Source organism: Triticum aestivum, chromosome 7D (assembly GCF_018294505.1).
Source record: "Triticum aestivum cultivar Chinese Spring chromosome 7D, IWGSC CS RefSeq v2.1, whole genome shotgun sequence".
NCBI lineage: Eukaryota > Viridiplantae > Streptophyta > Magnoliopsida > Poales > Poaceae > Triticum > Triticum aestivum.
Window position 1 is genome coordinate 263,848,417 of NC_057814.1, and position 22,359 is coordinate 263,870,775.

General features: G+C 48.7%; 2 protein-coding genes across 3 annotated transcripts; one reads left to right on the forward strand and one right to left on the reverse strand.

The window, feature by feature from the left end:
• Positions 1 to 4,501: 4,501 nt before the first annotated feature.
• Positions 4,502 to 6,101, reverse strand: LOC123164420 (proteoglycan 4). The gene has a single exon (XM_044581889.1). It carries the CDS (start codon positions 5,687 to 5,689, stop codon positions 4,979 to 4,981), a length of 711 nt encoding a protein of 236 aa, XP_044437824.1. The 5' UTR covers positions 5,690 to 6,101; the 3' UTR covers positions 4,502 to 4,978.
• Positions 6,102 to 9,103: 3,002 nt separating this feature from the next.
• On the forward strand, positions 9,104 to 12,017 carry LOC123164419 (E3 ubiquitin ligase BIG BROTHER-related). Of its 2 annotated transcripts, none has more exons than XM_044581887.1 (7): positions 9,104 to 9,464; positions 9,551 to 9,839; positions 9,930 to 9,985; positions 10,695 to 10,736; positions 10,880 to 11,001; positions 11,087 to 11,195; positions 11,593 to 12,017. In XM_044581887.1, exons 1-7 carry the CDS (start codon positions 9,270 to 9,272, stop codon positions 11,680 to 11,682), a joined length of 903 nt encoding a protein of 300 aa, XP_044437822.1. In that variant the 5' UTR covers positions 9,104 to 9,269; the 3' UTR covers positions 11,683 to 12,017. The 2 variants fall into 2 exon arrangements, with proteins under 2 accessions (XP_044437822.1, XP_044437823.1); XM_044581888.1 differs by having other exon boundaries at positions 9,109 to 9,464; positions 11,610 to 12,017.
• The last annotated feature ends 10,342 nt before the right edge of the window (positions 12,018 to 22,359 follow it).

Consider the following 22,359-nt stretch of genomic DNA (forward strand, 5'->3'; position numbering starts at 1 on the left):
TAAGTATCGCACAAACAGGTTTCACAGGTTGCAGCTGTTATTTTGGATCAACCAGTCGTTCAGAAAAGAAAACATTCTAGACCTAAAAACTGGTACAAATGAGTTCGTGAGCTCTAATGAGGTCTTTTTACAAGCAAAAGGGGTCTGCTAGTATTGAAAATGGACGCAAAACAACTACCGCATGAGTTCTATACTACTTTTGGATCAAAGGAGACCGCGGTGGAAGAACTACGAAGAAACCGTGATGAACTACGAAGAACACGGAAGAACGCGGAAACCCTAATGCAGATCTGACATTCGAGAAGAGGAATACTTACTGGAGCTGCTGAACAGCGGAGGTGCGTCGCAGTTCTCTAGTCAAAACAGGTTGATGCAGCGGCCTTGGCTGGTGCAGACGCGAAGGTCGACGGCGGCGGCGGAGTTCGGGCTCTGAGGCGTCGAGAGGAGGAAGACGATAGAAAGGGGGGAATGAGAAAAAAAACCTGGTCGTGCTTATTTATAAGGGAAGACTGGTAAGTGGGCGCGAAAAACAAGGAGGCCGAAAACATGATTATCCAACAACAAAGACGCCTCGATTTTCGGGACGGTTATTAAGATAAGGATCCGTTGAGATACGTTGGCAAAACATGCATTAATGGCAGATGACGTCATGGCGGGTCACCAAAAATCCAGAAGATGACGTCTTGGCGGGTTATAACTTTTGCACAGACAGAAGCCAGAAGGTTTTTTCTTAAAGTATTGAAGATTGACATGAACCAGTTCAAATCAATCTGGGGCCTAATGTTGGGGATATAACTACTGGCGTAACCCACCTAGGAGGGCCCGGGTTACGTTATGGCGATTCATCATATGAAGCCCAATATCAAGCTTGAAGATGGCGGTTCAGTAAAGGGCCTAAAGCCCATAGGTGACTTAAGGCCCGTAGTGATAAACCGCCGTAATGGCATGACTTGTATTGTAAGGCAAGAATAGTTAAGAGACCGAGCCGGACACTGTTTATGAGCCGGCCGGGACTCTGAGTGCCGCTGGGCGTTAACCTTTGTATATAAAGGGACGACCCAGCGGCGGTTTAGGAGAGGTAACATAAAATCGGTAGCCAGGCATAGCGGATTCGCTCCCTGGTCATCGAAACCCTAGTAATTCCACCTTAACTGGAGTAGGCTTTTACCTTCACCGTAAGGGGCCGAACCAGTATAACCCTCGTGTCCTTTGTCCCTCTTTAACCCCTTTAAGCTTCCTAGTTGCGATGGCTCCACGACTTAGTCCTTTCACGAGGACATGTGTCGTGACAATTCCACGACAGTTTCCTTTGTTGCTTGTGAGGAGCTGAATCCTGTTCCGTGGCTGTACTTCTCCCCCTCTTCCTTTGAACAGGGGGTTGAGTAGTTTTTGTTGGTACCTCCACTCTTTCGGGCGCGTTTTTAGCAGGATTGTAGGATTTGGTAACACCTTTATAGTCAGTAAATGAGTCTGGCAGGTTATTTGCAATGTGTTGCAAATTAATTATTTTTCGAACTTGAAGTTCAGTTTCTTGAGTACGTGGATCAGATGAGGAAATGCCTTGGGCATTCCAATCGATTTCCGGGTATTCTTTTTGGTACTTGATATCTCCCCCTAATGCCGGGAAATGGTCCTCATTGAAGATGCAGTCAGCGTGACGGGTTGTGAACAGATCCCCCGTGAGGGGTTCAAGGTACTTGATTATCGACGGTGATTTGTACCCCACATAGATCCCCAATTTTCTGTGTGGCCCATGGATGTACGCTGCGGTGGTGAGATTGGCACATATGTGGCGCATCCGAATTTACGCAGATGGGAAATATTTGGTAGGTTTCCACGTACTAATTGCAGAGGGGAAGTGTTGTGATATGCAGTTGGTCGCAATTGGATTAAGTCAGCAGCATGTAAAACTGCGTGACCCCAACAAGAAGTTGGTAAATTGCAATTCATTAGTAAGGGTCGTGCAATGAGCTTAATTCTCTTAATTAGAGATTCTGCCAATCCATTTTGAGTGTGGACATATGGGACTGAGTGCTGAACTTCAATGCCTAATGCCATGCAATAATCATTGAAAGCATGTGAAGAGAATTCAGCAGCGTTGTCCATTCTAATTGATTTAATTCGATTCTCAGGATAATGAGCTTGCAATTTGATAACTTGTCTCATTATTTTGGAAAATGCATGGTTTCGTGTAGATAGTAAACACACGTGAGTCCATCGTGTAGATGCATCTATTAGAACCATGAAATACCTAAAAGGTCCAGACAATGGTTGGATCGGACCACAAATATCGCCTTGAATTCGTTCAAGGAATTGTAGTGGTTCTGCTTGAATTTTAAGATATGAGGGTCTTAAAATGAGTTTCCCAGTAGCACATGCAGTGCATATAAAATCTGAAGATTGTGGGAATTTAGCTTCATTCAAGTCATGACCATTGGAATTGCAGATAATTTTCCTCATCATCCCTATAGCAGGATGACCAAGGCGATCATGCCAAGTTTGGAATGCATTTACATTCTGAAAAATTACCTTATACGCAACTTGCTCTACGGGTTTTATGTACGTGTAGTACAATCCTGATGATAAAGAGGGGATTTTCTCAAATATACGTTTGCCATATCCGTTGTCTTTGGTAAAGAGGAGATATTCCTCTTTGTTATCTTCATAAGTTTCAATGTGGAAACCATTTTTGCGGATATCTCTATAACCTATGAGGGTACGAGTTGAATCGGGATACAATAAAGCATCCTCAATTACAATTTGTGTACCCATAGGGAGGGTAAATATGGCACGTCCTTTGCCAACAATTACCGCATCGCGTCCAGCGATTGTTAAAATATCTCCATTCAATTTTGTAAGAGTTTGGAAATACTTTATTTCCCTAAGTATAGAGTTTATGGTGCCACTGTCCACAAGGCACATTTCCTCCTCCATTGGATTGACTCCCGTAGAAATCTATATATTAAAAATGTGGAATTTTCAGTTTAATGAAAAACACTTTATTGGATATATAGAATACATACAAATTTTATTGATATCAAAGTGCTGATATAATATATATTGTGTTTTTACAATATAGAATGATGACAATAACAATAATAATATGTTTTTATTACAACAATCTGATGGATGTAAACAAATAAAATATCTAAATGGAGTCAATTGACTAGTCAAAGTCCCCGAACATGTCGGCGGCGTATTCGGTCATCATATTCTCCGTGTCCATGGAGTCCTGCGATAGATGGAATTCCTTGTTGTTACTTGGTGCTCCTCGAACATCTTGCGAACAACCAGCTTCCTTGTTGTTATCAGGTTGAAGATTGAAGTGAGCTTCATATCTTGCTCCTTGGGCAGGTCTGTTACGTCCCATGGATTGCAGGTAGAGGTTTACCAGATGTCTTGGGGTGCGGCATTTTTTGGTGACATGCTTGTAGCATCCACATTTCTGGCAAAGTTTAGTTTTATCAAACTTATTCTTTGTTATGCCCTTCCCCTTGTCTGAATTTTGTGGCTTGTTCTTCTTGTTGTGGTTGCTCTTACCCTTAAAGTTCTTGTTTTGGCCTTTGAAAGAACCATTGAACTTGGTATTTTTCTGAAAATTTGCATGTACTTCATGCAGAGGAGCGGCCCCAACTGGGCGTTGATTACTATTCTTTAGCAGAAGTTCATCGTGTTTCTCAGCCTAGAGGAGCACATGTATAAGTTCAGAGTAAACTGTATAATTGCGGGCACGATATTGTTGCTGTAGGATCCTGTCAGCCGGGAGCATAGTGGATAGAGTCTTTTCTATCTTATCTGCTTCTGTAGGCTCCTTCTCGCAAAACCGCAACTTTGAACAAATTTTATGAACCTCATGATTATAAGCTCCGATCGATTTGAAATCTTGGAGTCTTAAATGGGTCCACTCATGACTAGCTTCAGGAAGTATAACTGCCTTTTGCTGTTCATATCTAGTCTTAAGTGATTGCCACATATTGCTTGGAGATTCCTCCATCAAATATTCAGATCAGATCTGGATGGATATGGTGCCTTATTATGTATAAAGCAGCATATTGTTGTTGTTCGGTTAATTGTGCAATTCCCTCTTGGGGAGGGTCTGCAGGAGGTATGAGTGCAGCTGCAATTCCATGGGATGAAAGACTGGTTTTAACATCCATAGCCCATGTAGGATAGTTGTGTCCGTCGAGCGCAGGCTCTTCAAATTCTTTGACGGTCATTTTGTCCTACGAGATTGAGAACCAGATATTCGATCAATTTACTTGTATGTAAATTAAAATCATCATGGTCATGTTGTAATAAATTTTGCAATTGTTGTGAATTCAAGTAAAGACTTGAACTTTGTTTAGATTATATAAATATTTGCATATTAATTCTATTCGAATTAAGTCTATTTTTGTGCTACATAGGCATTTTTGGACTTAATTGATGGCGAATTAATAAATGATTTTCAACTGCAAAATAATATTATTGTACCATTTGTACATGTTATAGGGGTTGCAAATTGCAAACACATTGAACATATAATGATTTATAGAAATAATATGGTCTAAACATCAATACACAATTTAATCGAGTACAATATATAACCACATCGAGATACAAGGTCTAAAACATGACAATACTTAATTACAGCACTAGTAGTTGAACGTATCTGCGAATTCCCAAATTTACGGGGCTAAAACATGACAAGCACTAAATTAGTGCTAGTAGTTGGACTAATGCACGAAATCCCGATAATAAAAGGATTTTTCTGCAATCTAGCCTATAACCCGTTGGGTATTTTTTTCCTAGTCGTTGCAACATGGGCCACAGCCCACGAGGCCTTTCGGCCCAGGCCCATGGCGGCGCCACTGATGGAGACATCGAGCGGATAAGGGGGACTGGGAGGTGGGGCGGTTGGGGTCAATCCCCCCCATTCCACCGCCACCTCCACGGGATCCCGCCGGCCGCCGCCGATGGCGCCCAGCGCCGGCGATCTTCAGGAGGAGGAGGGTCCCCCCGCGGCGTAGCCGGGGAGGTGGAGGCCTGCAGGGGCCCAGGAGCCGGAGCGGAGGCCGGGGCGGTGCTGCTCCAGCGCCGCCGCGAAACGGCAAAGGATCCGGGGAGCCGCCGGTGGAGGCGTTAGCGGGCTTGCCGGGGGCGGAGGCGGCGGAGATGCTGGGGCCTTGGAAGACGACGCCGCTTCCTCGATCTTCACGCAGGTGGCAGTGTTGAGGTCGGGGATGGTGGCGCCGGGTTCTTTGGTCTCCGCCGGCGTGGTTGGCTCCTGCTTCACAACGGAGTTGAGCCACTGCTCCTCCTCTTCGTTCGGCGTCACCTCCCACTCCATCATGGCGGGCACAGGGCCATAGCCTGGAGGGGCGAAGTGCTCCTCGTCTTCGTCGGCGGGCGTCGGCATTGGGAGGTCCGGGTAGGCGAGCGGCTCGTCGATGACCTCCGGTTCTGGTGGTGGAGTGGCCGGCGGTGGAGGGCACGGCCCGTACCCGTGCACGGGGCAGAAATCGCGGGCAGGGCAAGGGGCGTATCCGTGCACCAGACAGAAGGCCACGCCTACGTCCATGCCGTTGCCGGAGAAGATCCCGGGCGGTGGCGGGGCCTGAGCGGCGTCGAAGAAGTCCTCCTCTCCCAGGAACAGGGCTGCTGCATCGGCGGGAGCCCAGTCCATTTGCGGAGCGACGAAGGCCGGCATCGGGGGTGCCTGGTAGGCGTGGTGGACGGCGGCAGATGGGTTGCTTGGTCCTGCCTGCTCTGCGGCGGCGGGGCCAGGGTGATCCTGACGACCACGACGACCACGGCGGCCGTTGCCTGGGCCCCAATGGCGAGGAACACCAGCACTGTGGCGTCTGGCAGATCGACGGATCTCCCGTCAAATGAATCGAACAAGGGCAGTGGCGATTCTATGCAGGTTCATCCCTGCCATCTCACCTTCTCGTCTCTTCTTGTTCGTGCTCTGTTGGTCGAGGCTAGCATGGCTGATAACGTGTAAAGATTTGATGGAAAACTTGTGTCATTGATAGTTGGGCAAAGCCCTTTATATACAAGGATTAGCGCCTCAATTTGAGGCGCCTGTTACAGGATGTGCCTGTTCGGCATCGAGAAGGCGTCCGCACGGACGATCGCGTCCGTACGGCGCTTTGGACACTAATAACTCTATTTAGGCTAATCCTAATGAGGCTCGTTATGACGGTTCAGTAAGGACACGTCGTTTGATTCTTAACACTAGGCATAGAACCAATGGCCCCGAAGAGGCAAACTTAACCTGCCGTGCACATCAGATGATTCGTCTCCCTGCTTACAGTTGAGGTGGCCGAAAACCAGTCCATGCCAACACCTCGTCGAGAGTATTTAAATCCATGGCGCAGCTGTGCAAGAAACCGACGAGATGGCACAGATATGTGCTTGCAATGCAATCCAATGCTTTACTTGCCGTGAGCAGGACGGCCGCTTCTACCTTGCCGGCCGGCAAGTTTGAAGTCCGCGAGAGGGCAACCCTCATGTTGCGTTCAGTTTCAAACATCTCACCACGATGTGCATAGTCACGGACGGCGAGGATCTTAAGTTGTCATAGTCAATGATGATGGTTGAAACTTCCATGAAAAAACTTCAAATTGGGACGGCGATCCTCCTGATACATAATCACAGACGGCTGCTGGCGAATCTATAGGAAGTACTCCCTCCGGTCCTTTTTAGTCTGAATATAAATTTTGTCTGAAGTCAAAGTACCTCTAATTTAACCAAATTTATAAAAAAAATATCAACATTCATAATGCTAAATCAACATTATTAGATTCATTACAAAATGTTGTTTTATAGTATATATATTTGATATTGTAGAGTTTATATTTTTTAATATAATTTTGTTCAAACTTTGCATTTGACAAAAATCTAATATGCGGTGTAAAAATGACCAGTACGAAAAACAGTAGATAGTACTCCCTCCCTTGTTTACAAATATATAAGATTGGATATTTTATTATGGATTACATACAGTTTGAAATGAGTAAAGAAGCACACTAAAACATGTCTATATGCATTTGATTTACAAAAAAGTTAAAGCATTTTATATTTATGAACGAAAGGAGTACATATACCAGTAAAAACTACTAAAAAACTAATCACTAGCAGGAGGATGGGGCTCTCACAACTCGTTTGACATCAGGCGCGCTGCCGCCTGGATCTCCTTTGTCTAACCTCCGGCCCTGTAGCTGTGACCGGATCTGGAACCCCGTAGCGGCCTCTATCCACCCCACATGTTGCCCGAGATCCACCTTCGGCTTCAGCGTCACCCCATCTCCTGGCAACTCCAGGCGCCTGCTACATTAACGCTCCGGCGCTCCGGGACGAAGCTGAGGTTTTGTCCTGGATGCGCCTTCACGCCTGCTGCCAGCCGCGTCAGTTATTCTACGCCCCTGCCAACGTCTCTGCCTCCACGCTCGTCGCGGCTGTCCTACTCACTCATGGAGGTCCGACCCCGCCATTGAAGGATGAAGGGTGAGGCACTCGCACAGCTTTGTCTACGCCGCCTTTCCACCCCTGAGCCGGCCACCGCCTAGGTACCCTCCGCCCTTGCCGACGTCGTCCATGATGGACACCACGCAGGGTAAGTGTTCGGCAAGATGCCATAGCCATTTTTTTATGCTCTCATTGTTTACTTTGAAGCTAACACAGGGGATTCAGATGAGCTTGTCAGACGATGAAACGACGATGATGAGCGTGATTCTTGAAGACATGGAGCATGTTCTAAACTTCAAGGCTTAGTCGAAGAGACATCGGGTGTTGAACTAACAGAGGCAAGGGACATATGATGTTGTACGACGACTGCTTTGCCCCTGATGCACTAATTGAACCTATTTCCACCGTCAATTTCGGATGCAACGACATGTGTTCGAACACATCTACCGAGTTGTTAGGGCCTATGATGAATAACATTGGTTTCTCTAATTGCGAGTGCACGGCTCTATGAGGATGCTTTTATATGACACGCCAGCAAATTCATGGGATGAGTACCTCGGCATGTCTAAAAACACATGCCTCAAAGCATGTTTAGATTTGCTACTAAAGTGATCAAGGTGTTTGAACCGGAGTACTTGAGAGGACCAAATGCCATAGACATAACAAGGCTCATGGCACTTGGAGAATCAAGAGGGCTTCAGGTATGCTTGAATCACTAGATTGCATGCACTAGAAATGGAAGAACTATCCAGAAATTGACTCCTAGGTGCCAAAACACCGCGTCCAGAACTATCCATATTCTCAACACGGCCAATACGAGGGCCACTCTAAAAATCCCACCATCATTTTTGAAGCAATTACATAATAGGATCTATGAATTTGAGACTATTTCTTTAGCATACCCGAGCCTCACAATGACATTAACGTGCCACGACAGTCTTCATTGTTTTGCAAGGTTGTGTGCGGGGCGAACTACTGCATGCACTATACCATCAGTGGTCATGATTATAACATGAGGTGCTGTCTTTATATGATTATCTTCATATGCAGCACGAGTGGATCTTAGTTTGAGATGTGGATGACCGATTTTAAAGTAGAGGGTTGACTTTTAAATTATGTGGCAAGTTGAAAGTTGCAATATGGACTTTTCTCTTTATATTGGATAATTGTGCATGAGCAACAAGATATAAAAATTCCAGTACTTTAGTCGGTGATTACGTGTTTGTACAGAATGATTTCCCTTGTATTAATGTGATCGTGTAAATAAATGTTTATAAAATCCCTACCCGTGATTTACCAACCTAAATAGAAATTGCTTATTTGGTAAAAAAATTATTGAATTACCATTTTTGATAAGTCAATAAAGGATGTGACAGCTAAGACGGATTTCAAAAAGGAAAAAACAGATATAAAAGAAAAAATGGAAATGAAGAGAAGGAGGGAAAATTTATGTAAGATTGACGAAACACTCTGTCTAAAGAAATAGAAAAAGGAGTACTAGAGACAGAGATTTCAGAGCGTGAGTTTGTTTCTATCTCGAGTCTCCTGACCGACTCGGTCCCAACCAGATACCTCCTGCATTTAAAAAAAAAAAAAACAGATACCTCATGTTTTAAGGCTATACTATAAAAAAAAGATACCTCCTGTTCAAACCCACGGCAAAACGTTTGCCTCGTCCTCATATAGCTACCGCGTCCGCGTGCGGGTGCGGTGCGCCTGAGATTGCTTAACGTTGCCACTATTGAATTTCTGCTTCCTTCCCGTCGTTGCCTTCTCCTTCTCGTCTCCGATCCCTAACTGCTCCATCTCTCCCTCCCATGGAGGGCCCCAAGGGAAACGGCGGCGAGAAGCACAGCGCGGACCAAAACCATAGCCCCAATACTCCCGCCGCAGCCGGGGCCGGAGGGGACGACGTGTCGGCCGCCGCGGCGGCCGCGGTAGGGAGGCGGCCGTTCACCGCCTTAAGCCAGGAGGAGGCCGACCTCGCCCTCGCGCGCGTCCTCCAGGAGCAGGTAAGCGTCCAGATCTACCGGGGTCGGTTCCGCCGCCGATGCTTCGTGGTTTAATTAATCTGGGGTTGCCGCGCTCGGTGCCGCAGGAGCGGGCGTACATGATGCTGAGCGCGCACGGCGGGGACGGCAGCGAGTACGATGCCTCGGACGCTGGGAGCTACGACTACTACGACGAGGAAGAGGAAGGGATCGAAGGCGACGAGGGGAGCGATTACGAGGAGGAGGGGGATGAGGACGAGGAGGTGGGCGAAGCGGAGGGGCCCGAATTGGACCCCGCGCGGTACGAGGACGACGAGGCGTATGCGCGGGCCCTGCAGGATGCCGAGGAGCGCGAGGTCGCCCAGCGGCTCATGGCGCTCGCTGGGATCACTGATTGTGAGTGCAGGAGACAAGACTTTTCGAAATTCAGTCACGTTTTCTCCCTGTCCCCTCTTGGGTTGTTGATTAGTCTCTTTGTTTCTTCAGTAGGGGAAGAGATGGAGCATGATGTTGAAGATGAGGAAGATGGGGATAGCGCACAGGTGACAGTACATTCCATTGTTATAATCAAATGTTTATTGATGTGTATGCTTAGGCAACCATGCAGTTTCTCTCTCAAGATTAGATTTGTTATTTTATTCAGGATAGCTTCAAGTTTCTGTTTAACTATATCAGTTAATTGCTCATGTTAGGATTTGCATTGTATCTTCATTATTGCCTTCTACTCATCATCTATGTACTTTGCAGTGATCTAGAATAAATAATTTCATGCCATTGATCAGATTCAGTAGTTGGTGGCTAAAATCTAGAACTGCTCTGCATTTAGTAAAATAATGTGGATTGGGTTAACACGGTGGTATATTTGCGCCTTCATTCCATTGCCTGTCGTTTGTAAATATACGGAAGACCAGTATAGAATTTGGAATGTAATTTTCCGTTCTTTTTTTCTATAAGGAAGGGGAAGCATCCTAGCCGTTGCATCCTCAAATGCACACAGCCATATCGTTTATTAGAACTTTGAATGAAATTTTTCTTTCATCATGATCTTTTTATTGCGAATAAGCATATTGTTGCTGGCATCCAGAACTAGGAACTGCTGAAAGTAATCTTATGAATCTATCAATATCCATCCCATACGACCAATTTGTATTTTTGTCAATGTAATAGTCTTATTTTCTTGTTATAATCAATCTTCCAAGCATGAAGTTGGTACCTGACATTTTCAGTATTTGTGCTTATGTCAAACTTTAGGATGCATGGGAAGATGTTGATCCAGACGAATACTCGTATGAGGTAAGTTTTGTATTTTGTACTAGAAGAAAGGGTGATTATTTGCATTTATATCTGCATATGAAGATTTAAGATTCTTTTCTGTTAAACCAGACTGAATTTCAAGATTCACCATTTGATCTTAATTTATGGTTTTGGTGTTTTAGGAGCTGGTTGCATTGGGTGAAGTGGTCGGTACGGAAAGCAGAGGTGTTTCTGCCAATACTCTGGCTTCATTGCCTTTAGTAACTTACCAAGCAGAAGATAACCAAGACAGCAACATGGAACAGTATGTACATGATTTATAACCTTTATCTTTTCAAAATTTTGTCTATAGTCATTAAATGTTCTGATACGCGAAGTTCATTTTGCAGATGTGTTATTTGCCGTGTGGAATTTGAGGAAGGTGAATCATTGGTTGCACTTCCTTGCAAGCATTCATATCATTCTGACTGCATAAACCAGTGGCTGCAGTTAAACAAGGTACAGCCACCACCTGTCCACCCCCTATTCTTCCTTCCATAGCCGGAAAAATGTCCACCAATCTCTTATAAAAGAAAGCAAGAAAGGACCTATTGTCACACAATAAGTTCTCTTAATTCCTCCATCAAATGCGATTTCATAAACTTTCTCTCCACCATCGGCCTGCATGATGCCAATCCTCATGAAGTCTTGTTTTGCATGATAAAGCAACCATAAACAGCAATTTTATACACAGTAAGACGTGGACTTTGAAAACGCCTTACATTAAGTTACAGAGGGAGTATTAGATATTGAAGTATGAGTATACTATCCATGTTTTCCTCTAATAGCTTAAGTTGTAGAGGGAATTTGTTATTAATGGCGTATGATGAAACTGAATACTAGAAAACTGCTTCAGCCATTGCCATGTTGCAGGTATGCCCTATGTGCAGTGCAGAAGTTTCTACCCCGGGTAACAACGAGCCATGACATTCTGTTGTGGTCGTAATGATGGGCGAATAATGGGAAGAAATAGGGACAGCATATATTTTCTGATGCTGGTGAGATTTAAGCACCGGAGCTGTTGTATTGTCCAAAGAAACTAGCAAACAAGCCTCGAGTTCGTCTCTCTGCTTTTCAGCCCAGCAGACTCGGACACATGTACTTCTGGACTTCACCGTGATGCTGCTTTGTGTATCCTGTTAGGGGCTCATGGTCCATGTATGATCCATTGATGTAAAATAGCTTAAATTTATAGCCATTCTTTGTTAGACGCTAGTTGCCCATTGTGATTTCGTGGATGTAAAATAATTATTATATTTATAGTCATTCTTTTACACTTGATCGCCTGTCTTTAGCCTAGCTACATGCTTGAAAGATGACAGCGTTGCTGAATAATGCTGGATGGAACGTTGGTGCTTGCCCAAGCTCTGAAATGATGATCGATTTTCCAGATGCAACATGCCACTCTGAAAAAGTTTTGATATTTTGAACCTTTTAGAGTGTGTTTCCGTGGTTCACTGTGAAAAAGGGATGCTCAGACTTCAGAGTGGTTTGGGGCTTGAAAATTTGAGTCTTCTATAATAAACAAGTGTTCCTGGTACGCCGCCGCCAATTATAAACCGTCGTGTGCAGTAACATAATGTAAAGGTTTGAACAGTTGAAGAGAAACACATCTACTCAAACAATCTAAAGGATAGAGCAATTTCTTATAATTACTCCCTCCGTTCCTAAATATTTATCTTTCTAGAGATTTCAACAAATGACTACATACGAAGCAAAATGAGTGAATCTACACTCTAAAATATGTCTATATACATCCGTATGTGTTAGTTCATTTAAAATATCTAAAAAGACAAATATTTAAGAACGGAAGGAGTAGTTTATAATTAGTAAGAAAAAGTTTGCGGTACTGCTTGCTTTATTTGATGGTATCGGAATGGTATCGCAACTTTTTAACCTTTTTCTTATGAATCATAAGAACTTGTCAGGATGTCCGAAATCCCTCAAACTGGTTCGAATGTCCGAAATCCCTCAAAACGGCACCAAAACGAGGAGGTTTGTGGAAGTCCGGACGTATGTCAAGTAGGACTCCGATAACACGGGCCCATAAAAAATGAGGCGGAGCCTGCTCAACAATTTTGCCATTGTTTTCGCACAACATGTTGTCCTTTCCCACTGCCTATGCCTCGTTCACTGCCCCCTTGTCCCTGTTAGAAGGGAGAGAGGGATTGGCGGAATATGATGGATTGTATTGCTTGAGCCTTGTGGGCATATATATAGAAGTACAATGATTAATTTGGAGTACAAGATAAGGCAAGAACAAATCCTAGTCTATCTCATTTTTCTTAATAATCAATATACTCAACATCCTCCCGCAGTCACAAATGGTAGCGACGTAGACGATGAGACTGGAGAAGAATTCGAGGGCAAGCTGACAGATACCCCCCACAGCCGTAACGGTCGATGCATCACGGAAGTCGTGGCTGGAGTGGAAACCGACGAGGTTGCTCAAGTAAGGTGATAGCCCTTTGTGCCGATGTCGATGTAGCCGAGAGCCTAGGGTGGTGTAGCCGTGGTTGAGGTAGCCGTGCGAGGGACGCCATGGTCGAGGTTGAGTCGGGGCCGATGTCGAGGTAGTTCCTGGACGCCGAGTCGCCGTGGACCGGGAATAAGAGCGGCGGCCTGAGGAGGCGGCGGCGGCTGCTAGGTCAGAAGCGCGGTGATGGTGCTCGAAGTAGGCGAGGAAGAACCCAAAAACGTGACAAAAGACCGGCGCGGACGGTGGCTTTCCTGCGCCTAGGGAGGTGCGACGCATACCACGTAAAAGTCGACGCGTGGGGACGATGGAGTGGACGGCGTGCCGCGACGCTATGGCCCAAAGGGGCGATGCACCAGCAGCGCACGGGTCGGGGCGACGGCAGGAAAGACCTCAAAGCGGTTGCAGGGACCGCATGCCACACTCACTACGGTCTGACGAGGCGACGCAGTGGCAGCGCGAGGGTTGGTGCAGCCTCGCGGACGGCCTCGGGGCGAAGGTTGACCGCGGGCCGCGGCACCACGGCCCGAAGGGGCGACGCAACGCGTGGGTTGGTGCAACCACGAGAACGGCCTCAGGGCGGCGGCGGAGACCACGTGTCGTGGCGCTATGGTCCGAAGGAACGACACAACTTCGGTGTAAATCGATGTAGCCATGGGAAAAACCATGAGACGGCGGCGATGCGACCCGACGAGGCGAATGCAACAACAGCCCGTTACTCGATCGATGTAGAGATGCGCGTACTCAGTGATGATCTTCACAGAATCCAACACAGGCATGCACTTGCAGTTGATCAGACCACCGGAGGGCATGCGTATGATCTTCATAAAATTCAACACAGGCACGCACTTGCAGTTGGTCAGACCACCGGAGGACATGCGTCAGGCAGCTGGACGTAGCAGGAGCGTGCAGCCGGACATGGACACGCGTAGTGCACTGTGGCCGGCTAACACGCGCACAAGTACGCAAGCAGACGTAGTAACACAAAGTGCACAAGCACCCATCAATCCATCATGCACGCCCTGCATGCTACACAGCCACGCCATGTGGATCCCTGGGCCACCGCGGGCGCTCGAGCAGCCACCACGCCACGCGAGGCGCGTGAGTGGTCGCGGGCCACGCGGCGAGGGCAAGAGAGCCCTTGTTGGAGTTATGTCGAATATAATGTATAAGGTAGGTTACAGTTGGACTTGAGTAGTATTGTGTTTAGATAGGATATGGAGTCGTGTCGTAGTAGGACACTTGTATCCTAGACTTCTCATATGTAACAGGGCTAGACACATGATGTAACATATGCCAACATAATAGCACAGGCGCGCAAGGGGGAGCCGGCGGAGTGTGCCGGCACCCGGGTGGCCGGTGTGCGGTATTGTGACGGTGTCACGGGGAGGAGCGCCCATAGTCAAGCCCCGGGATGTAGCCATATCGGTGAACCTCGTTAACAAATATCGGTGTTGTGCCTCGTGTGATTGCTTGGTCCTCGGATGATCAACGGTATGCCTCAGATTTATTCTAACAAGTGGTATCATGAGCAAGGTTCGAAGGATCCGCGGAAGTTGATCTAGAGGAAGTGGAAGATATCGTTGGAGTTCTGCAGAAGCGATTGCAGTCGGAGCGATCTAAGAGCATCTCCAGCCGCGCCCCCAACAAGGCCCCCCAGGCGATTTTTCGGCCGCCGGCTCCAAAAAACGGGTCCAGTCGCGCCCCCAAGGGCCCAGTTTTCGCCGGCTTGGGCCGAAATTGGCGCCGGCGGACCCAACCCGAACCCGGCGCGCCGGGGGGCGCTCGGGGGCGCCGGGCGAATCGTTTTTGGCGCGAAGAGCCGCGGGCCCCCCTTGCTAGCGACTCGAATCTCTTCTCGCCGCTTCGTCGTCCTCATCACCTCGTTCCCCGCGGCTAATCAATGCCAAAGCTGTGCGCGCTGCCGCGCCGGTCAGCCTCCATTGATGCCTCACGGGCGGCGCAGTGAAGGCCGGGCGACGCGCGTCCCCTCGCCCGCCACGCGTAACGCGCCGGCCATGCGTACTACGCGGCGCCTCCGCCTATATAAGCCGACCACCAGCGCGCCGGACACACGCACAGATCCTCCACCACCGACGCGCCCATTTCTCCCCTTCCTCCCTCGCCTCCTCTCGCTGTCTCCAGTTCAGAAGAATGGCCGAGCGCTTCCCAGGCGACGCCGCGGCAGCGAATGGCTTCGGGCGCCGCCATCTTCACGAGGACGAGGCTCGCCTCCTTTTCGAGGCCGAGTACCCGGTCCCGCCGGACATGCAGGTGCCCGGGGCGTGGAGGATCAGCGCCGGCGGCGTGCCGGTGCCACCACCACCCACCGGGGCGGGGCGGCGTGCGGAGATCGCATGTATCCGCGCGTCCCTGCCGCGGGCGGCGAGGGAAGGCCCGCGGTACACCCTCGACAGCCCGCTCTGGGAGCCCTACTTCCGCCGCCGCCACGCCGAACAGCTCGAGGCGACGAACGGCGTCGTGCCCTCCGGCAGGCTCAACTCCGAGGGCCGGCGCCGGTGGTGGGGCGTGCTCGGCCGCACGTTAGAGGCCGTCCTCGAGTACATCGAGGGCGGCAACACGCCGCGCCTCGAGTACCCCTCTCCCCCGTCCTTCTCACGCCGTCGTGAGAGCTCCTGGACGCCGAGGCGCATGGAGCGGCCCGGGGCGTCCTCCTCCTCGTCCGGCCGCTCGTCCGGCTCTCCCTGCCTCCGCCCCGTCAAGCCGAAGCCCCAGGACACGCCTGTCAGCGCGCGCACCCGCAGCTCCGGCGTCCGCATCGGCGACTCCACCCCCCTCCGGCCGCTTCGTCCTCGCCGAGCCCAAGCCGGAGCCCGGCCTCCCCCCGGAGTACGAGGAGATAGCCCGGCGCGGCTTCTCCGACGAGGAGGCCCTACAGTGGACGCGGGACGACTACTACCGCGACGAGATGGTCCGGCAGCGCCGGGCCCTGGAGGAGATGAAGCCCGCAAACGTGGGCGCGAGGACGAGCACGGCGTCGTGATCCTCGACAGCGACGACGACGAGGACGCCCCCGGACCGTCCAACCCGCCGCGCCAACCAGGGGAGGGATGCAGCAGGGACGGCGGCGGCGGAGGCGGCGACGACGACGATGACGGCGGCGGCGGCGACTACATGCGGTTCTACAGCCTCCTCGGCATGTAGAACTGCAAGGGCGGGCGGCGGGCGGCGAGGAGCGGCGAGGGAGACGGCGAGGAGCGGCGATGAAGACGGCGAGGAGCAGCCCCTAGTAGTTTTTTTTCTTTTTTTTTGTAAAATATGTTTAAATTTGAACGAACTCGCCGATGTTTGCGTTAAATTTGAGCCATGTTTGCGTCGTATTTAAGTTTTTCAAAAAAAACATGGGCGCCGCGATTGGGGGGCATCACGCCCCCAGCGCGCGGTTTAGCGCCGGTGCGCCCCCAGGGGGCGATTTTTAGCCCCTCCTGGTGGGCCAGCGGCTGGAGATGCTCTAAGAAGCAGAGGTGTTCCAGCGGTTGTGATCTTCTCGGAAAAGTGAATCAGATCGAGGCGGCGGCGGCGTAAACGTGCGGCAGCAGGAGACTTGCAATCGGACGGATGGCACAGGCGTGGCTAGGCAACCGTGAAAGGTGTAGCGGCAGATGGCTGCGTGGCCCAACAGGGGTCTGCCAGTGTGTGTGCTGGCGGGCTGGTCCAGGTGGGGCTGTCCGAGCCGGCAGGTGTTCGGGACGAGGCGCAGGCACGTACGTACGTGTGGCTGGTTGCTCAGGAGCGTTGCATGCACGTGATTTGTTTGGAGAAAAAGAGGACCGAGTCCTCATGTGAGACATGGAAAGAGGCAGCAGATCGATTGGGCGAAGGAAATATCCATTGATACGTCCATTGGAAATAGCAAGGTTGTGGCTAGGCAAAAGCTAGCATGGTGAATTGAGCCTAGTAGCTAGTACACGTGAGGACTAGAATGTTTTTTGGTTGGAACTGCTGTAGTATGCGGAAGCTGTTCGTGTACTTGGGGTATCGCGTGGAAAGTTTGGATAATTTTTCAAAGGGTCAGTCATATGAAGAACCATGGCGCCAACGGGTACCAGGTCTGAGGTGGAGAAGTTCAGGAACTGAAAACCTTGGGCTATGGCAGACAATGGTGGAAGAATTGTTGGCACAACAGGGATGCTTGAGAGCATTGCGGGAAGTCATGCCGGCTAAGATAGAATTATGTGTGATGGATGAAAATTCGCGGAATATGATTTGGGAGCCTCGAGCGTGTCATACAGTCGAACGAGTTCAGCTGGGTCGGACTAGATAGTCTGGTGGATCGACGTGGATGTCGGTCAAAGCAGAAGACGGCGGTGATTTCAGCGACGACGACATAGGAGCGTGATGCTGATGGTGGCCGACTTCTGGGGCGTGGAAACACGTGGCACAAGCCCGAGGCTTGTGTGACTTCGACAAGACTATGGTGCGAGATTGATTCAAGGTGGTGTATACACGGAGCTTGAAGTCGATGAGGCGCATGGGTGGAGGTCAAGCTCGAAGTGATCAGTGTGTGATGGCGTTGGACTGATACTCTGGAAGTTGGGAGCACAAACTAGAGTAACAAGGAACTTAATTTTGCCCGAGTGTTGACTATGGTCAAGAAAAGAAGGGACTACAAGTTACAGGTGGAGTCATATGGAGTCTTTGGAGTAGCAGCGGTACTCATGTGATAAACTCAAGTCCAATGTACATGGAAGTTTGACACATTGACGAATTCAAGGTGGTGGAGAATATTCGCCAAGGTGGAGTTTGTTGGAGTTGTGTCGAATATAGTGTACAAGGTAGGTCACAGTTGGACTTGTAGTAGTATTGTGTTTAGATAGGATATGGAGTCGTGTCGTAGTAGGACACTTGTATCCTAGGCCTCTCATATGTAGCGGGGCTAGACACACGATGTAACCTATGCCAGCATAATAGCACAGGCGCGCAAAGGGGAGCCGACGGCGTGTGCCGACGCCCGGGTGGCCGGTGTGTGGTATTGTGACGGTGTCACGGGGAGGAGCGCCCGTAGTCAAGCCTCGGGGATGTAGCCATATCGGTGAACCTCGTTAACAAATCTCGGTGTTGTGCCTCGTGTGATTTCTTGGTCCTCGGATGATCAACGGTATGCCTCAGATTTATTCTAACAGCCATCATAGGATTGCGCGACGGCCGCCGTATCAGCGGCGCATGTGAAGCCACGAGCGCCCTCTGCCGATCCACTCGAAGACAATGAAGGCGCTGATGGAGTAAACACAACTCGTAGAGGATGAACAGACCGTGATGGGCGACGCAAACCGATCTATAGATCGAAGAACCAAAAAGAACACCGATTAAGTGAGTGGCGAGAGAGAGAGAGAAAAACCCCAATCAACAGATTGGAAAAAAGACTCTTTAGGGCAGCCGACCAATACGGTCGGCGGACTAACCCTATGGGCGGCTCGGCCCCCCGCGATGGTCATGGAGGCCGACCGCCCCGGGGGCGGCGCAGTGCGGCGGCGGCTAGGGTTTGGATCGGTTAGGCTGATATCATGTTAGAAGGGAGAGAGGGATTGGCGGAATATGATGGATTATATTGCTTGAGCCTCGTGGGCATATATATAAGAGTACAATGATGAACTTGAAGTACAAGACAATGCAACAAATCCTAGTCTATCTCATCTTTCCTAATAATCAATATACTCAACAATCCCGTTGACCACCGCCACAATGGAGCCATCGGAGGAGCCGATAACGATGTTAGACCAAAAAATATAAAAAAATGTTTAAGTTGTACTCCCTTTATAAGAGCGTTTAGACTTATATTTCTTTACGAAGGGAGTATTTGAAAAATGTTTAACATGTATTCATAAAAATGTTCAAACCAAGTATTTTTTAAAATGTACATTGTGTAATTTTTTTGGGATGTACATCATGTATTTAAATATATTCAGCGTGTGTCATAAAAATGTTCCACTGTATACTATAAATGTACAATGTGTATTAAAAAATAGACATGTGTTGAAAAAAAATAAAAAAATAAACCCAGAGAAAACCGGTAAAGAAACGTCAAAAACCAAAAAAAAACCGGTGGAGAAAAATAGAAAAAGGTAAGGAAAACACCGAGAAAAACTCGAGCTAGAGGCGTTACACTAGTGGGTTAACCCACTCCCTCGTGCCTAGAGGCGAGACCGAGTTACGTCTAGCGACGGGCGAGAAATAGGCCTGACGCTTGCGAAGAGTGATACATAGAGCGTGTTTGGTTGTCATCTATGAATATGCCTGCATTGCATGAATGTCCCAATTAAGCCTGGCTGAGGGAAAACATGAAAAAAATATTCAAAATCTGCACCTCGTTTGATTACCTGCATCGAGGCTACCTGCACTAGGGATCGGTTTTGGCATGGCGTTTGGTGTCCTGCATTGTTTCCGCTCATGCAACTACACACTATATGGTTACATACATGGGATATGATTGAGAGCTAACACTTACCGATAACACGCAAAGTTACACTAGAGTGCCTTGCGACTGCTGTGGACGGTGACCGTGGTGCCGCATCCGACACGATGGAGTTGCGGGCGAGTGTTACAGTTAACACATAGAGTTATACTAGAGTGCCTCGCGACCGCGGTGGACGGTGACCGTGGCGTCGCGTGCGACATGACGGTGTCACGGGCGAGCGGTCCTGCCGGCACCGTGGTGAACTAGTTGCTAGCGTCGTCGCCGCGGAAAAAGTCTGTGCAGAGGAGCGCTGAGGTAGAGGACGGGGGAGGATAAATGCAGTGCCTGTCAGACCATGACGACTGCGGTGGACGGTGGCCGCGGCGCCATGTCCAACACGATGAGCACGTAGTCGTGGGCGAGCGACCCCGTCAGCGTTGCGACGAACTAGTTGCTAGCGTCGTCACAGCAGAGAAAGTCCGGGCGGAGGGACGAATAGAAGGGCGCTGAGGCAGATGCATGGCAGAGGAGAAAACATACAGTGCGAACGCCATGGCAGCGTCGGTGTAGTAGGACAAGGGAGAGGAGGCCGAAAGGAATGACGTCGGGGACGACACCAGTGTAGTAGGACGGCGTGAGGAGGCTGAGAGGAACAATGCCGACGCAGTGTAGTACGATGTGGGCGGGAGGCCGAGAGGAACAACGTCTACGATGGCGTCAGTGTAGTACGATACGCGAGAAGAGGCCGAGAGGAAGATCACGCCGTCGGTGGTGACAGTGTAGCAAGACGCTGGAGAGGAGGTCGAGAGGAACAACGTGGGCGATGGTGCCAGTGTAATAGGACGTAGGAGAGGAGGCCGAGAGCAGGATTAGAAGGGATGAAGAAGATTAAGGAGTGTCACTAAAACATTATATCACACACATACGCATATGTACAGTTCGTGAGAAAGATATAGATTTACTCGTCTAAGATTGTCGAAACAGAAAGAAAACATGTAATAGGGAAGTCGTGTGGAACTGTGAGATGAAGCTACCGGTGAGAAGAAATTTCAAAAGGTCAACTGTGCGTGATGAATGTAACAAAATTTGTCCAAAATAGCTTCAAACATGAACACGAAATTGAACATCTACAACGAATGAACCACAAACCGATCGTCTGAATGGAACCATAATGCCAAAATGCTTTTTTTTCGTGTAGACTTTACCTCAAATCGAAGCACCTTCTGTAGATTAGAATGGACTAATAAAAGTGGACAAGATTAGGAGTTAAACAAACAAACATGTGCATCTTCAAGTACACCCATATTCGAGACAAAACGTGACTTCATCACTCTGCGCTCGGCTGCATCCTTCGAGCCTGGCTTGCTGGAAACTGCCTATTTTAACGTTTCAAGCGAGACAGATCCAGAGATGGATTAAGGTTCATGCTATGGAGACCCAACAGTAAATGAAGGCAACAATATTTTTTTTTGAGAAATCTCGCCGACTTTATTGATTCGCAATGATGTTCATAGGTACAAGACGTGGGTCATGAGGGACACCCAACCAAACATGTCTACCTATGCCTAAATTACAAGCAAACTTGACGAGATTGTGAGCTCGAAATTATGATTTCTACGCTCATGCAAAAAACTACAGGAAAGAAAACTAGATCTACAAGCCATTATTTTATGTATGATAGCTGCATGAGCCCCCCTAGTCCCCATGTTGATGTCGTTAATGACCCCTTGGCAATCTGAGGCCACTGTGAAGCTCTGAATGGCAAGATCCTCGGCTAGAGATAGCGCTTCCCTGCAGGCATATGTTTCTAGAACAACCAGGTCCGTGATTACCCTGGTAAACAATCACCGAAGATCCAAGATAGGTGCCATCACTGTCTCGGCAAACAGCTGCAGCCGCACCTCCTTGTCCACCTCTCGCTATGGCTCCATCCACGTTCAACTTCATCATACCCTGCGCTGGAGGCAACCACCTATTCGATTGTGCGTGAGAGGCACTCTCGGTGCAACACCCCTAGCCAGGCTCACTGTCATTTGGTCCAGTTCATTTATGAAGGTGTTCACAAACCCAATGGTTTGTTGCGGGCTTTGGAAAATCCCCTCGTACACAGCTTTCCTCCTTGAAAACCACAATGCCCATAGTGTAGCAGATATTTTTATGAAGCTCATATGGTCTAGCGATTTAGATAGCTCGAACAGCCATGACTTGGCACTTGGATCTTGCATCTCAGACATCTTAGAGACGAGCTCATCCTCGGCCCGAGCCCACACACACCTTGACATGGAGCACGAAAGCAATGCGTGCCTCCATGAATCTTCGCCACCACACAATGGGCATGCATTCTGAGTTGCCATGTTTTGATGACGAAGAACATCCGTAGTAGGAAGAGAGTGACGTGCTAGCCTCCATAGGAAAACTTTAATCTTCGAGGGCACCGGGATATTCCACAACTCAGACCATGACTTCTCATCTGCCGTGCTTGATGTTCCACTTCTGCCTTCTAACCATTCCTCCCACTGAACATTGGTTTTCACTAATCTGTAGGTAGAGCTGATAGTGCTGTTCCTTTTTTCTCTGGTAACCACGCCCAAAAGCCCTCAGTGTTGCGTGTACAAACAGTAAATGAAGGCAACAATAATATTTTTTTGGAGAAATCTTGCCTGGCTTTTTTTTGCGAGGGAAAACAGAGTTTTATTTCATATTTAGAGAGTTACAGTCGAGAGGCAAAAGAT